At 44.1% G+C, this 15,625-nt stretch overlaps 1 protein-coding gene across 1 annotated transcript; it reads left to right on the top strand.

Annotated features, from left to right (window-relative positions):
- Positions 1–360: 360 nt before the first annotated feature.
- LOC308281093 (deoxyhypusine hydroxylase-like) lies at positions 361–13,096 on the top strand. Its single transcript, XM_080721178.1, has 6 exons — positions 361–447; positions 6,002–6,108; positions 6,610–6,777; positions 9,118–9,194; positions 11,248–11,503; positions 11,772–13,096. The coding sequence occupies exons 2-6, from the start codon at positions 6,003–6,005 to the stop codon at positions 12,080–12,082; spliced, it is 918 nt and encodes a 305-aa protein (XP_080577304.1). The 5' UTR covers positions 361–447; position 6,002; the 3' UTR covers positions 12,083–13,096.
- Positions 13,097–15,625: the final 2,529 nt, after the last annotated feature.

Raw genomic sequence — 15,625 nt, 5'->3', positions numbered from 1 at the left:
ACAATTTGGCCAATATTTAATTTGTCATTTTAGAGATATTAATATTAAAAAGTCCTTAAATTGTCACTTTAGAAACGTGCATACACATAAACTTTATGTTGGTTTGTTTACTGTTGAATGAGAAAACAATGTTTCACATTAAGCTAATCATCTGGGGACCCCCCCCCCCCCCCCCCCCCCCCACACACACACACACACACACACACACACACGACACTCGACACACACACACACACACTCACACACACACACACGACACACACACACACACACACACACAGGTTGAGAACCACTGATTATAGTCCAATATATTCGCCTACCATGGGAGCTTTTATTTTGAAGGAGTGACTATATTGTTGGAGGAAGCATGTTTAGTGAGAGACTGTCTGGTCAAACAGCTGGAACCAACTCTAGAAGATGAAGTAAAGTCCTCCTGAACCACTCAAAGTGAGTATGTAGTGAAGTTATCATGTCAACCCGAGTGTGGACTGTTTACTTTTAGTTGTTGTCTTTTTCTTTCTGGAGAAACTTACCAACTCATTTGAGTTGGCCAACGTTTTACAGAAAGACTGGTGGTCATGTAACGTTAGCCTAGCTTGCTAGTAGCAACGTGGGCTAGTAGCCATAGAGTTAAATAGATTGATTGATTGATTGAAGGCTTTATTAGAAGTTTGCATAGGAAAATGTACAGATTCATGACGGTACAGTTCACTGGTACAAGGTCTACTAAAAGGAGATCCATGAAAAGACTAAGCTTATTTCAACAGGAAACCATTTAAGTATCTCATATAACATTGAATGACAGACAAATAGAACACAGTACTATGCAGTAGACATGTAAAGAAAAAAAGAAAGAAAAAGAAAAACAGTAGGTCTATACAATCAGTAAGTACAGTATATACAATATATACAAGGAAGGGGCAGGTAACAGTAAGTCTAAACAATCAGTATGTACAGTATATACAAGGAAGGGGCAGGGAGGGTAGGGTTGGGCTAGGTTTTTACCAGTTGTGAACGGCTGCTGCCTGTAAGTGGTTTTTTAGGGCAATTTTAAAGGATGCTAGTGATCCACACTCCTTTATGGCCTTCGGTAAGGCATTCCACATTTTTGTGGTATAGCAGAAGAACGAGTTCGACCCTTTCTTTGAGTTGACTCTGGGTTGAACGTGATCTGTGGCACTGCCTCTGGTGTTGTAATTATGGACATCCTTAACGTTTATAAAGTATTTTGACAGGTACTTGGGTATCATAGTGGTGTAGTGTATCTTGTACACCAGTCCCATTGCAAGTTGCTGTACTCTGTCATCTACTCTGAGCCACCCCACTCTTAACTGGTGAGTAGCGGTGAGGTGAGTCTGATTGGGAAGGTTAAGCAGGACCCTAATTAGTTTATTTTGGGCTGTTTGGAGTTTAGTTTTTAGGGCTTGTGGGGCGTCACGATACCATACGTGGACTCCATAGTCAAAGAGGGGCTGGATTATTGCACCAGCTATGGTCTTCAGTGTGTTGAAGTTGACCATTGGGGCGATCCTCTGTAGGAAACGAGTTCGTTGGTTGATTTTTTGTATTACTTTTGAAGTCATCTTTTCGCTGGAAAGATTAGCTTCAAGGATACATCCTAAGTAAGAGATTTCGTTTTTTCGTGTTATGACCTTGTCACCCACTTTGATTGTGAAGTTCTCTACCTTTTTGAGGTTATGATTTGATCCAAAGAGGATGGACTCGGTTTTGCCCAGGTGAATTGATAATTTGTTGTCGTTAAGCCATGTGCAGATCTTACTCAGTTCAGAGTTAAGTGTCTTTTCAACCTGCAAGTGGTCCTTGCCCGAGACTAGGAGAGCCGAGTCATCCGCGAACAGGAACAGGTTGCAGTCGCAAGCAGATGCCATGTCGTTCACGTATATTAGGAACAACAGAGGTCCCAGTATGCTACCTTGAGGAACTCCACAGCTTACTGGGAGGGGGGGGGGGGCAGGGTACCGTTAATCTCCACCACCTGTTCCCTCCCCACCAGGTAAGATTGCATCCAGCTCACTGCTGCGCTGTCAAGACCGATGGCTTTTAGTTTCTCAATCAGAATAGCATGATCCACGGTGTCAAATGCCTTCTGGAGGTCCATCATGACCATGCCACTATATTTGCCCTGATCCGCTTCGCGTTTGATTTGGTCAGTCAAATAGAGAAGGCATGTGTCAGTGGAATGGGATTTTCTGAATCCAGATTGGAACTCGTAAATCAGATTATTCTCATCGAGATATCTTGCAATCTGTTCGTAGACTATTTTCTCCATGACTTTGGATATGGAGCTAAGAATGGAAACGGGGCGGTAGTTTCCAGGGTCTAGTTTGCTACCTTTTTTGTGCAGGGGGGTTACTTTTGCTAGTTTGAAGTCCTGGGGGACATGACCCTGTTCGATGGAAAGGTTAATTATGTGGGTAATGATTGGAGCAATGGTGGCGGCTGAATCTCTGAGAAATCTAGCTGGGATTTTATCAAGGCCAGTGGCCTTGTGTTGAGGTAGGGCGCTCAATTTTTTAAACACTTCATCAGTTGTCACTGTGGAAAGTTTAAAGCTGTCTTTACTGACGCCCAGTTTTTTGTAGAATGTATTAACAAATTCTTCACCATACCGCCCAGATGGGGCGACCAGTCTTTTGACCAGTGAACGGGCTGTGGTGGTAAAGGTTTTGTTAACTCATTCTGAGCCCAGGACATTAACGGATTAGGGGGTCCAGAGTGCCCCCTCCCGGCCCCATTAACGGCCGCTGTCTTATTTTGAAGGCCAGAAGTCTAGACCGGAAGTACTTCCGGTCTGACGTCATCGGATCGTGCGCCGGAACCGATGCGTGTCCACGTGGAGTTGTGTAATGGCCGACCGGGAGCTTTTATAACTGTGTAAAATAAGCGAGCATCTGCCTCCATCCTAGCTTCTAAAGTGTAGTTTTGAGATAATGGACATTAAAGATGAGATCGGCCGTCCACCTCAATGTTATGGGATGACTATTGTGTGCTCGTGGAGCCGTGATGATGACAAATCAGCGCGGATTTCGTCTCCGGAGCGTCGGCCATTGTACTAGGTATTTTTACTCGCCGTTACAGTAATATATTACTTTTCCCGCGACATCGCGTGGATGGCACTATAGATACTCTATTACTTTTCCCGCGACATCGCGGGGTTGGCTTTTAATGAGTTAAGATGGGTAGCCACTTCACCTTTGTCAGAAATGAGAGCGGCGTCCGTTTTGATGTTTATGTTGTGGCATATGGTTTTTGATTTTAAGCCTAATTGGTTGTTAAGCAACTTCCATAGGTCTCGTGGTTTGTTTTTGTATTCATCGATTTTGTCGTCGATGTAGTTTTTTTTGGCGGATCTAACTAGGGCGGTTGTCTGGTTTCTAAGTCTCTTGCATTGAGCAGTAAGATGCTCAACGTGGATTTTGAGGCCAGGGTTGAATTTTTTCCTGAGCTTTTTGCAGCACTTTCGTTTTTCATCGTATTTTTTGTCTCTGAGTTTAGCTGATTCTGCAATATCTGAGTTATACCATGGCTCTTGGCGGGCTTTAACCCTGGTGGTATTCAAGGGGGCCACGTCGTCTAGAGCATTGGTCAATTTGGTTTTAAAACCGCGCCATGCTTCTTCGACATCTGTACACTGCAGCTCTGGGGAAAAGTCTACACCCGCTAGTTTGAGATTAAAAGCCTCACTGGAGTAGTTCTTCAGGCTTCTAGCAACGACAGTTCTGTGGCCACTAGCCTTGGGTTTGTGTATTTTTCGGGTAGAGTAGATCATATAATGATCACTAAGACCGCATACAATAGCCCCGCTAGCGGTGACTTTGGACTTGTCAGTGGTTACGACGAGATCTATGAGGGTTTGAGAGTGCTCTGTCACCCTGGTGGGTACTGTGACAAGCTGAGTGAGGCTGTATTGATTGCATAACCCATCAAAGGACTTGAACATGGGTGCGTCTTTACGCAAAATGTCCACATTCCAGTCGCCCAAAATGTGATACTCAGTACCGTCCACCTTTGCTAAGCTCTCATCAAACAGCTCAAAGAAATCATTCTGATCAGGTGGTCTATAGACAGCGCATACTAGTATGTTTTTTGCATGTTCAAAGATTACCTCAATCCATACAGTTTCAAGAGAACTGTGGTGTAAGTCTGGACGGGGAATAAAATTGACATCATTATGTACATACATGCAAACTCCGCCTCCCCACCTGTTTCTATCATTCCTGATTACAGTGTAGTTGGCAATTTCAATGCTAGCATCTGTAAACGAGTCATCAAGTTTAGTTTCAGAGAAGGATAAAATCTTTGCCTTACCGCCATGAATCATTCCCTTAATTAGCTCCAGTTTTTTGGGATTCAAGCTATTGATGTTTAAATGGACTAGATGAAGTCCTGGTTTCGCAAAAACAACAGAGTGCATGTTCTCTGTAGTGATCGAGCCAACGTCGGAGCTGGGGGGCTCTTTGTCTTGGACCGAGACAGGAAAGTTTGTCGTGGGGGGGAGGTGGTCATCATAGTCCGGTTGTAGTTGAGACTGAAGTGGGGGAGCGGTGGGGGTGGGGGTGGGGGGGAGGCCAGGTTCCTTTGTTGACTGGGAGCTCAAACAGGAGGAGATCCATGCCTTTTCGACCGCACGGGGTGTTGGTGTGGCGGCGCCGACAGCTTCAAAGCCAAGATATGCCGCCAGCCACGACTGATCTCGATCCCTGGGGGGTGGCGGGACCAGCGGGGGGGCATCCGGCTCGACGGTCATCTCCGGCGATCTAGCGGCTGCGAACTGGGCACCAGCATCCTCGGTGACGGGGGGGGGGGGGGGGGCGGCAGGGGGACATCCAGGTCAACGTCGGCGCTGTTTTTATCGGGCGGCGGCTCGAACACCACGGCCGCGAGCTGGTCACGAGTAGCCTCGATGTTGGAGCTTTGCTGTAGAGAGCCGGGTGGGCATCCATAGCACTCGTCACCAGTAGAACCCGTGTCGATGTTTCCTCCGCTGGGGTTCTTTGTCTCGGAAAGCAGCTGTAGTTCCCTCGTGAGACGGGCGGCTTGCCGAGTGACTACGGGACCTGGATTAACCTCAATATCACCAGAAAGAAGCAGGATAAAGTAAATGATGGACCGCCTGTCCATTCTGCCTATCTGGGGTTTGTTCTTAGTCAACAGCAGCGTCCCAAGGACCGTCAGTTTACCGAAGCCGAGATGTTTTGGCTCCGATCCAATGTGGAGGAGAAAAAACACTGCGTGATTCCTCTCCATCCCGCACATAAATCTCCGTATATAGGCTACAATTATGAGCGTTCCATGGTGAACTGAGATACGAGTCGGCAAACCAAACAAGAAACAATAGGAAAAAAAGAAGAAAAAGTATCCCTCCTTTCCATTGTCCCTGGACGGAGCGAACGAAAAGATGCGACCGTTCACGTCGACTGCTGCTGCTACTACACTAGTCTGTTACCACTGACCACTGACCAAATTGGTATGAATAGCAACAGGGAATTGTAAGTGAAACCACAAGTCAAAGATTACGTAAATGTCATTACCTGCTGTGATACTAACTAAACTCACATTACAAGACCTAACCTGAACGTTGGCTTGAAACTGAATTGTTTGTTTATTTTTAATCTAATTCATTTGTTGAAATTCTTCTCTTATTCATTGATATTAAAGGTAGTTGGTCTTTGCTGTAGCTTAGTTATATGTGCGGGTGAGCATTGCCATTGCATCACATTCCTCCTAACCCCAGTCTCCAGGTAATGTTAACTAGCTCCCCAGAATGAATAAAACATTGCAGTGCAACATTATACCAGTCTGTATCGACAGGTCTGGACTTAGGGTCAGGGCAACACTATTGCCTTTTGCCTACTGATGATGATTTCTTTTAGCAAGAAGACCTGATACTTGGACAGTAAACATTGTTGTTAGAGGTTAGTTTGAGACTAGACTACACTGCCACATAATTGAAAGACTTTAGTTGCATCTCTGTCCCCAGTATGGCCAGCGTTGATCAAATCGCAGCAGTAGGACAGGTGCTGGTGGACTCAGGAGAGGACCTGACCCGACGCTTCAGAGCACTGTTCACTCTGAGGAACCTGGGAGGTAAATAACATGTTGTTCTGGTAACACACCATTGCACTTGTTCATCTTCTTACTCTATTCAATCCCTGTGTTGTATCATTTCAATATACAGTAAATGGTGTTCATTTCCATATCTCCAAAAAAGTACTTTAATAACCGTGGTTATCCCTCCTCAAGTGGTCCTCCTTGAGGAGGGTCCTCCCAGCAAAATTAGTTAATGTTGCTTCAAAATCAACTTAACCACTTCAACCCCATTTTATACTCGGGGATATTCGGAAACATGTCGCAAATTGTTTTGAAAAAAAGAAAAACTGTTACATGTGTTAGGTGGAAGTTAACAGCTGTTGGAGAGCAGAATTGTTAAAGGAACTTTCCATTTAGCTTTTATAGATTTTGTGTGCACATTTTAGCTAAATGTTTTCCTGAATTCCCGTGGGAACTTCTGTGAAAAGTGAATTTGCGAGGACAGATGGCTAGAGCTTGTGTAATGTACTGTATCTGTTTACTCCTGAACTCTGTTAGGTGCTGAAGCCATAGAGTGGATCAGCAAGGCATTCTGTGATGAATCTGCTCTGTTGAAACACGAGCTGGCTTACTGTCTGGGACAGATGCAGGACAAAAGGGCCATACCTACGCTAATCACCGTCCTAAAAGACACACAGCAAGAGCCCATGGTCAGGCATGAGGCGGGTAGGTACACACATAGATGCAGACTAACAACAGCTACTGAAATATGATGCCAGAATCATATTCAAGATGCATCGAGTAAATGCAGAGACACTCCCCTGATAACTGACGAGGTTCTCATTTTTGTGACCAATTCAAGTCATCTTGTTTATTTCAACCCTATATAACAGTGTTTCTCTAGCCTTACATTAATTCTCTCCTGTAGTAGCTTCTGCTTTGATGACGTCTATGGCTACAGGAGAGTCTTAACGCTTTGACAGACAGGTCGGGAGTATGGTCTGCAAAACTGCTACTGTGGCTCTACACATGCATACATGCGAGACATATCTTCCGTACAAGTTCTGCAAGGTGTATGCGACTTGTACGGTAGCCTTGTTTAATGTATTAGTCCGTATTTTTAAATAAAATTCGTTTTTACCAAGTCTACAGCTTTTCCTCGTTTGCTACAATGTTAGCTGCAACAGCGCCCGTTGGTGGCTGGAAGCATTATTCCCTATACACATACGTCATGTCCTTGTATGAACGAATGGGGGAATGGATGAACGTCACGTGATAAGTGCAGCCATCTTTAACCAGACCAGAGCTGCTCGATTTGGAAAAGACACACACTTGGTAAAAACTCATTTTATTTAACAATACGGACTTATACATTAAACAAGGCTACCGTACAAGTCGCATACACCTTGCAGAACTTGTACGGAAGATATGTCTCGCATGTATGCATGTGTAGAGCCGCAGTAGCAGTTTTGCAGACCATACTCCCGACCTGTCTGTCAAAGCGTTAAGACTCTCCTGTAGCCATAGACGTCATCAAAGCAGAAGCTACTACAGGAGAGAATTAATGTAAGGCTAGTGTTTCTCAAATGCGGGTATGTGTACCCCTAGGGATATGTGGGGGTACTGCAGGGGGTACGTGAGAACAAACTAGAAAATGGGAACATTTTAGTGTTATGGTCAATGATAAAACATTGAGAGTCTTTGTGTGAACCTGCTCATCTGTAAATTGTTAAACCAAATCACATGAATTAATAGAAAGCAATGTTTATTTGCCATTACGCCGGTTTATTTTGAAAATATTGGCTTGGGAACTGGATTTTTGATGTAAAATGTTCTAAGCAAAATGCTGTAGTCAGGGGAAGGGGGTACTCAGCTTCAGAAATCAGTGGGGGGTACTGCAGTAGAGCTGGGATCGGGCCCATTTTGTCTGTCCGTTCCGAAACGTGTCCGACAGTTTTTTGTCCGCCCTGAATCGAGGTCCGAGCATTAATCTTCAAAATGCGTCCGACCTGTGCTGAGAGGCCCTTAGATTTCACCTCTTTTTCCCCTCATTTCTTTTTCTTTGTGGAAGCCACTGATTTACACTGACTCACTAGCAAACTTGTTCTAATGTGCAGTGCAAGGCTGCTTGTTACCTTAATGTGAATATTAAGCCACAGTTTGTGAAAGTAAATAGTAGGCTACGTCGATTATTAAATAATAAAAATAATAACGTGCGCTCGCTGCGCTGGACGTCTAAATGCAGTGACTCGGCTTGCTGCACACTCATTCTGCAAGTTTCTGTGCCTCACAACGTGTCGCGGATGCGAGGTGTTGTGAACTTGTAGATCAGCTTTTGGCACGGAACACCCCGCAATGAAGAAGTATAAGCCAGGATTTACTTGGGTGATGTGATGTGTGTTGTACGGATGGACGGACGAGGCTGACACAGTGCACTGCGACTGCACATGCGCCGAAAAATAAACATCCAATGCAAGGGACAATAGTGGGAACACAAGCTAGGAGCTCCATTCAGCGGCACGCCACTTCCAATCAAACCACAACAACGCGTTTACCTCAGCGTGGGACTTTTCCATGCTTCGAGTTATGTCTCCGTGGCTGCAGCATTATTGCGAGCAGCACACACAGTGCCACACGCTGCGTGCCGTGCATCATCAGAGAGAGTGCATGATGCATGTCATAGGTAGGCAGAGGCTATTCAACAATATGTCTAACCCGAATCGACGTCCGACAATTAATTATGAAAATGCGTCCGCCCCGAGCCAGTCAGGCTTGTCGGGCCCCACGCGTTTTCGGTCGGGTATCCCAGCTCTATACTGCAGCCAAAAAGGTTTGAGAACCAATGCTATATATGTGCAAGTTCACAGCTTGTCGCAAGCTTGTAGATCTTCTATTGTCTGCAAATATTCACAGTTTTTCCCAGAATGTTTGCCTATTTTCACATGCCCAGAATAGGAGTGTTGGGGTTCATGTTATCAATTTATGGAACAGATCACACAGAGTAATGTCATGACATGAGTATTCAAACTAATTGATGAGTATGTGTCTGCTTGTGGTCCGTTCTAGGCGAGGCTCTGGGAGCAATTGCTGACCCTGTAGTTCTGGACCTGCTCAAAGAATATAGTCGGGACCCTGTCATAGAGGTAGGAACATATCCCCTGACCGGCTATTTAATCAAAAACCCTAACCTTTAACCACATGAACCCTAGTGTGTTGTTTTTTCTTTTCCTCTTAACTGATTTTTTGTTTTAGATTGAAATTCATATGCATTGTTATATTGTTGTTAATGTTCTGACATGTTATCTTGTTGTATTATCTGCTTATTGTAAGTCGCTTTGGATTAAAAGCGTCTGCTAAATGCCTAAACTGTAAACTGTAAACTGTAGTGTTCTAGATTTATTTTATAAACAACTCGTCACATCATTAGGACATACCAAGTTTAGACAAATATTTGCCACATTATAGTAATATATTGCTTTAGTTTAAATTATAACATACTATTGAATGTAGGAGTCAGGACTCAGAAGTAATGTTGGAGAACCCAGTCCGGTGCCCGTTGGGCAGAATAGTCACCATCGATGTCCACTTGTGCAATACCCGTTGTATCTGTCTGTCTGGCTGGTACTCTTTTATGCCCATATATGGTGCTCCGTGTCCAGGCCAGTCTGTGATGTCATCTCCAAATTTGGGCACTGTAGTGATGTCAGTCAGTGATGTCAGTTGGGCTTTGTTGATGTCAGTTGGGCATTGTTACCATGGTGGCGACACTGTTTAGTATCAGTTATGTCAGCATGCAGACAGACGGTCAGAAGGCGGATGGTGGACAGACTTTCATTAAATTAATAGTTAGATGTGACATTCAATCTTTCCACTGCTGACCATTTGTACAATTTGCTCAACTTGTCACCACTAACTGACTGCTACAGTATATTGAACCTGTGGCAAATTATATACTGTTCACCTTCCATCCACTAGGTGGCATTTTGAACTCATAAGGCCTCTACAGTCTACCTGGTTCTTCAGTACAACTTGGTTGGACACTAAGTAGGAAAACACCTTTCAGACTGTCTGCCAAATTCTGTGACTTCTTGAAATACACAGTACAAACCCTTCCTCCTCACTCCGAGGAAGGTAAAATAAATACAAATATGAAAATGGATGTTTTCTTTTTACCTGTAATTTATATGGAACACCTTGGCTTATATCAGTTTATTACTATGTATTATTTACTATTTTAGTATGAAAGGATACAGAACATTGCTCACTCTTAGAACAAATGCGAGCCGAGTGCTTTTTAGAGTACAATGGGTGAAGACTCCAGTCCAGGTGGTGATACAGTGCTCACAAAGTCGATACAGGATCAAAGATGAAGAGGGTCCCATCAAATGGGCAAAGATGAGAGCGGTCCCATCAAGTGGCCAAACTTTAAGCACACTCGAGCAAGGACTTGGTTAAAAAGCCTTTAACTCATCTGCTGCCATTTAACAATACCTTCGTACTCCAATCCTGCCATTCGTCTCCATAGACTTCCATGTAATTCATAGTGCACGGATCATGCACACCCATGCCTAGATCATGCACCACGTGTGTCCACATTGCTCACAGCTTTCAAACAAAAAAATCCGAATGGAAATCCGTTCAGGCATTAATGAGACAACAGCCACTATGTTTTCCTAAAATGTAAACAAAGATGGCTGCCATGCTTGAAAGATGGGGTTGCTATGGGGGTTAAACATGCGATTTCGCGATCGCTATCATGCCTACTATAGTTTTTGGGGTCAAAATTTTTTTTTTGAAAATGTTTTTTTTTTTTTTTTTTTTTTTTTTTTTCAAAAATTCTCGGGTTCCTCGGGCATGGCAGGGCCGTACAACGGGAAATTCTCGGGCTCCTCGGTTTTGGCAGCAAATGAGTTAATTAGACAAAGGCCGAAGGGAGTACCAATCCTCTTTGGTGGTTGGCAAACAAAAAGGATGTTGGCCATGCCACCAACTGTTCTCTTGTACAACAACTACTTCTGGTTTATACGGTACCTCCTATATAATGGACAGCTTTTAGCCAATGGATGGTTTAGCCAATTCATAAAAGGTATGATTGATTTGGCATCAGCTCTGAAGAATCATGCTGCAGTGTGTGTGTGTTTTTTTTTCACTACAGCTGTTATGAAAAACAGTATATTTTCTGCTCCTAACTTGTAGGTGGCAGAGACATGCCAGCTGGCTGTTCGTCGGTTGGAGTGGCTGCAAAGTGGAGGAGAGAAACAGGATGCGGGTGACGTCAAAGACCCCAACCCATACTGCTCTGTTGACCCCGCACCCCCTGCAACCAGGAAGAGCGTCAAGGAGCTAAGAGACTCCCTATTGGACGAGAGCCTTCCACTCTTTGAACGTTACAGAGCCATGTTTGCTCTGCGTAACCTAGGCAGTGAAGAGGCAGTACTAGCACTGGGAGATGGTAAGATAGTTGATGAAGTACTACCCTTTTTAAGTAGCACAGCTTCCACAAACACATTTTTAGAAATTAAAAGAGCACATGCCCAAAAAGTGTGGATATAGTGAGTATTTTTATGAAACGTGCTCCTTAATTCTTTTCCCCTCATTTTGCAATACCGTTATGCATATACTCCTTCTAATAAAATATCAATGTAGAGCTGTCTCTTTGTCTTTGTTCAACCAGCGTGCTAAGGTCACTGCTGAAGCAGCACTTTCTTTGTCTCCTGTAGGTCTGCAGTGCTCCAGTGCTCTGTTCCGCCATGAGATTGGTTATGTCCTAGGCCAGATGCAGCACCCAGCCTCGATCCCCGCACTGCAGGCTGCCCTGGAACGTTCCGGAGAAAGCCCCATGGTTCGCCACGAGGCAGCTGAAGCACTGGGCTCCATCGGCCGAGATGACTGCATCACCGTGCTGCAGCGTTACTGTGGAGACGGGGAGCGTGTGGTCAAGGAGAGTTGTGAAGTGGCCCTTGACATGCTGGAGTATGAGAACAGTGATGAGTTTCAGTACGCTGATGGACTGGATAGGTTACAGGGCTAGAGATGTTGTGGATACGGTCAAGGACTTCAGGACACCTCTGTTGCTTCCCTCCAGCCCTTTTGCCGACAGATCAAAACTTGAAAATCTTTAAAAAGTAACCCAAGAAAACCATGTCTCCAAGTCAGTCATCACTCGAAATAAGTTATATATTTTAGTTCTGCATCACTTGGATGTTTTATGTACCCAATGGTCATAAAACCTTTATATTGGTATACCATTTTCAACCTAGTGTCAACACCAAAATGTATAACGTTGGTCCACTTTGGCTTAATGTGTGAATGTCATTTTAGCCACTCATGGGTAAAGTACACCAAACAAAATTTGCCCCTAAAAAGTCATTTTGCCAATTGATTCCTCCCCACACACGTTTGCGTGTTGACACTGCTGTTGTATCGTACTGACTCACCTGCCAGTGAGGAGCCCCCCACCGGGAGGACGTAGAGCCTTCGTCCTACTCCTCCCATCCAGCATTCCCTGCTGACAGATGCCACCCAGCTCGTAGGAATTCGTGCATTGACGATTATTATACTCCCTGCCCGACTTAACTCCCCTGAACAGAACACGGTCTGTTGGTGAAGGGCTGATAGATAATGAGGATTTTACAGGACTGATGGTTATAAGGCCTGTATATGCATATTTAGTACCTATAGGACGGTGTATAGCTAATGTGCATTAAGTAAAATCTCTCTTGTTAATGTAACTGATTGAAGCACAGTGGAGATGAAACGACCTCAATATGATGGTGAAAGGTTCTGACTGGGTCAGACCCTGGCCTGCTGTGTTCATACTGACTGTTGTGATTTAGAATCAGGCCAGGGGTCATTTCTCTGTATTCCATCAATTAAAGGTTTTACATGATAGTTGAATGACAATTTGTTTTGCTCATTATATACCTGAAACAATGGCTTCATTCTAAAGTTGATCTTCAAAACTTCAACTTCAAAAAATCTGACTACATTAATAATCAGTTGCTTTCCATCTATGTGTTGTAGTTTCTCCTGCTAACAAAGCAGCTATACATGCCCTCTATGTTTCTTGTGGCCCCTTAATACAGTATCTGGCTTAAAGTCCTGTTCGCAATTTGGTGTTAGGGGAGTTTCTCACCTGAACTGAGTCAGTGGGTCCCTAGACATGAAAAATCACTGAGGTGCTCGTCCGCCATAGTGCCACGAATGGCGCAATGGCCAAATCAAATATGGCTGCCATCGGCTATGATGAAAATCCAACTTTTCTGTTTCTGGGTGTATATGCACATGTAATACCTCTATTTGGACTAATTGTGGTGTGGGGAATTCATTTCTGATATTGTTTTGACCATTTTGGGTGATTTGGACCTCAAAAGGTCATGGTCAAGGTCATTTTGCTATTCCGAAGACCATGGGCCATAACCTGGCCATTGTTAGGAGTAAAAACAGGTGCAGTAGGTCTAAATCAACTAATGCTGACATGTATAATTCATTTCTGACATTGTTTTGACCATTAAGGATCATCTTGTCTTTGAAATATCAATGTCAATGCCATTTTTCAAAAACGATTTTGTTAAATTACTTTTATAGTATTTGTTGTAGTTTGTTACTATTTTATAGTAAGTTTGTTTTGTTTATAACAAAAAACATACTAGTGAGAAATACAACAAGTAAACATCCACATTTAACTTTAAAGGGGGGTTTTAAATGGGTGTTTAAATGAGCAAATAAGACTATTTACGAATAAAAGTGACAAATACAATTACACAACAAAATCACACACAAAATTAAATAACAATTTCCCTCAAAGTGCACCATATTGTGATTGTGTGCATGCAAGTTAGTATGAGGTGTTTTACAGGATGGATTTGTCATTGTTCCATGGCAAAATATGATGCACAGAACTCCATCAGTGTCGAGTGTCTTGCTTTAGACATGGCAGGAGTGTGCTAAAGTCAAAGTGCTCCTTCAATCCATCAGAGCTTGACATTGACTTTTTGATGCAGTTGTCCTTTGGACAAGTATATTTCCTATTCACTTGTCCGGGAACAAAAGTCACTTGTCTGGATAAAAATGTCATACATTGAAATAATAACAAAAGGACGGCTAATGACCCCCCTTGCTCCCTCCACTCCATAGTATGGGCACTTGTCCCAGACAACAGGACAAGCCTTTATGTCATGCCCTGTTCCATGTTCCATTGGTTCTAGTCTTTCCTCAGGTTCCTTGGCTGTTGCAAGCAGGTGGCAAGAAATGCGCTAGAAAGGTGCCTTGTTGGTCTCAGCAGTTGTACTTCTCTGCTACCAATACTGTGTCTTGTTCTGTCAAGGTCTTTGCCCCTCCAAAGTTTGTTAGATATTGTACTCGTCAGAAGCCATAACTACATGTTTAATCCTCACCTGGCCCATGCAGTCTAGGCATATGTGCCTTGGTCACTGTCTTGGCTAGTGGTGCTCCAAGATGAGACTGCTTGATGCAGTGAAGTGAGTCTCACCAGTGCCATACTGCTGCCAGATCTCCTTCATCCCCAGTGCTTGGGAATATGGGGTGTAGTATAGCAGTAATGTGAAGGAGACAACAACTCTCTGGGGTCCGCTCATAGTTCCGACATCCCATTATTCTGACCATTAGGTTAGTGAAGGTTAGGGATAGGCTTAGTTATAATGGAGGCTGTACATGCACCAGGTGTCAGCCTCCTCAATCCTATTCAAGATGTCTGGGATCTCTTCTCCACTAGCGACATCATCAACGGAGACAACAGAGCTGATATTGGTAAATGGACTGCATTTACAGTATATAGCGCTCTTCTCCACAGCGCTGTACAATGTATTTCACATTCGCCCATTAACACACACATTCACACATACATTCACACCATGAAACCATGCAAGGTGCTCATCGGGAGCAGTTAGGGGTTCAGTGTCTTGCTCAAGGACACTTCGACAAATAAGCAGGAGGAGCCAGAAATCGACCCTGGAACCTTCAGATTCCAAGGCAGCCGTTCTACCTACATTGCCACAAGCTTGAATGGACACCATATTCCGAACACACAGCTGGAGAGCTGTTTGTTCTCCTCAGACACCCAGAATTTGTGATTTGTTGATTAGGGATGGGTGCGTCTGTCGACTCTGTTATCTCTGATGACGATGAGTGGCTCCCTGCAAAAGGGGCTGGAGGTGAAGAGATCCCAAAGATTGAACTAGATTGAGGAGGCTGTCACCAAGCTGCTGGTACATGTGGAGTCAACTGGCCCTATTATAACTAAACCTACCCATAACCCTAACCTAATGGAGGGAATAATGGGTCGGCAGGATTATGAGTGGACCCCAGAGAGTTGTCGTAGTGATACACTGGGGATTAAGTAGATCTGGTAGAAGTATGGCACTAGGTGTGCAGCGGCACATGCTTCTACAGCATCAAGCAGTCTCTCATCTTGGAGCACCACTAGCCAAGACAGTGATCAGGGGACATTATGCCTTGGAAACTGGAGATGACTGCATGGGCCAGGTGGGGACTAAGCATGCAGCTATGGCTTCTGACCGAATACAATATCTAACTAACTTTGGAGACCTTGACA

This window comes from Nannobrachium achirus, assembly GCF_963921795.1.
Source record: "Nannobrachium achirus genome assembly, chromosome: 1".
Lineage (NCBI taxonomy): Eukaryota > Metazoa > Chordata > Actinopteri > Myctophiformes > Myctophidae > Nannobrachium > Nannobrachium achirus.
Note: the sequence above shows the minus strand (reverse complement) of the source record. Positions and strands in the feature narration are given on the sequence as shown.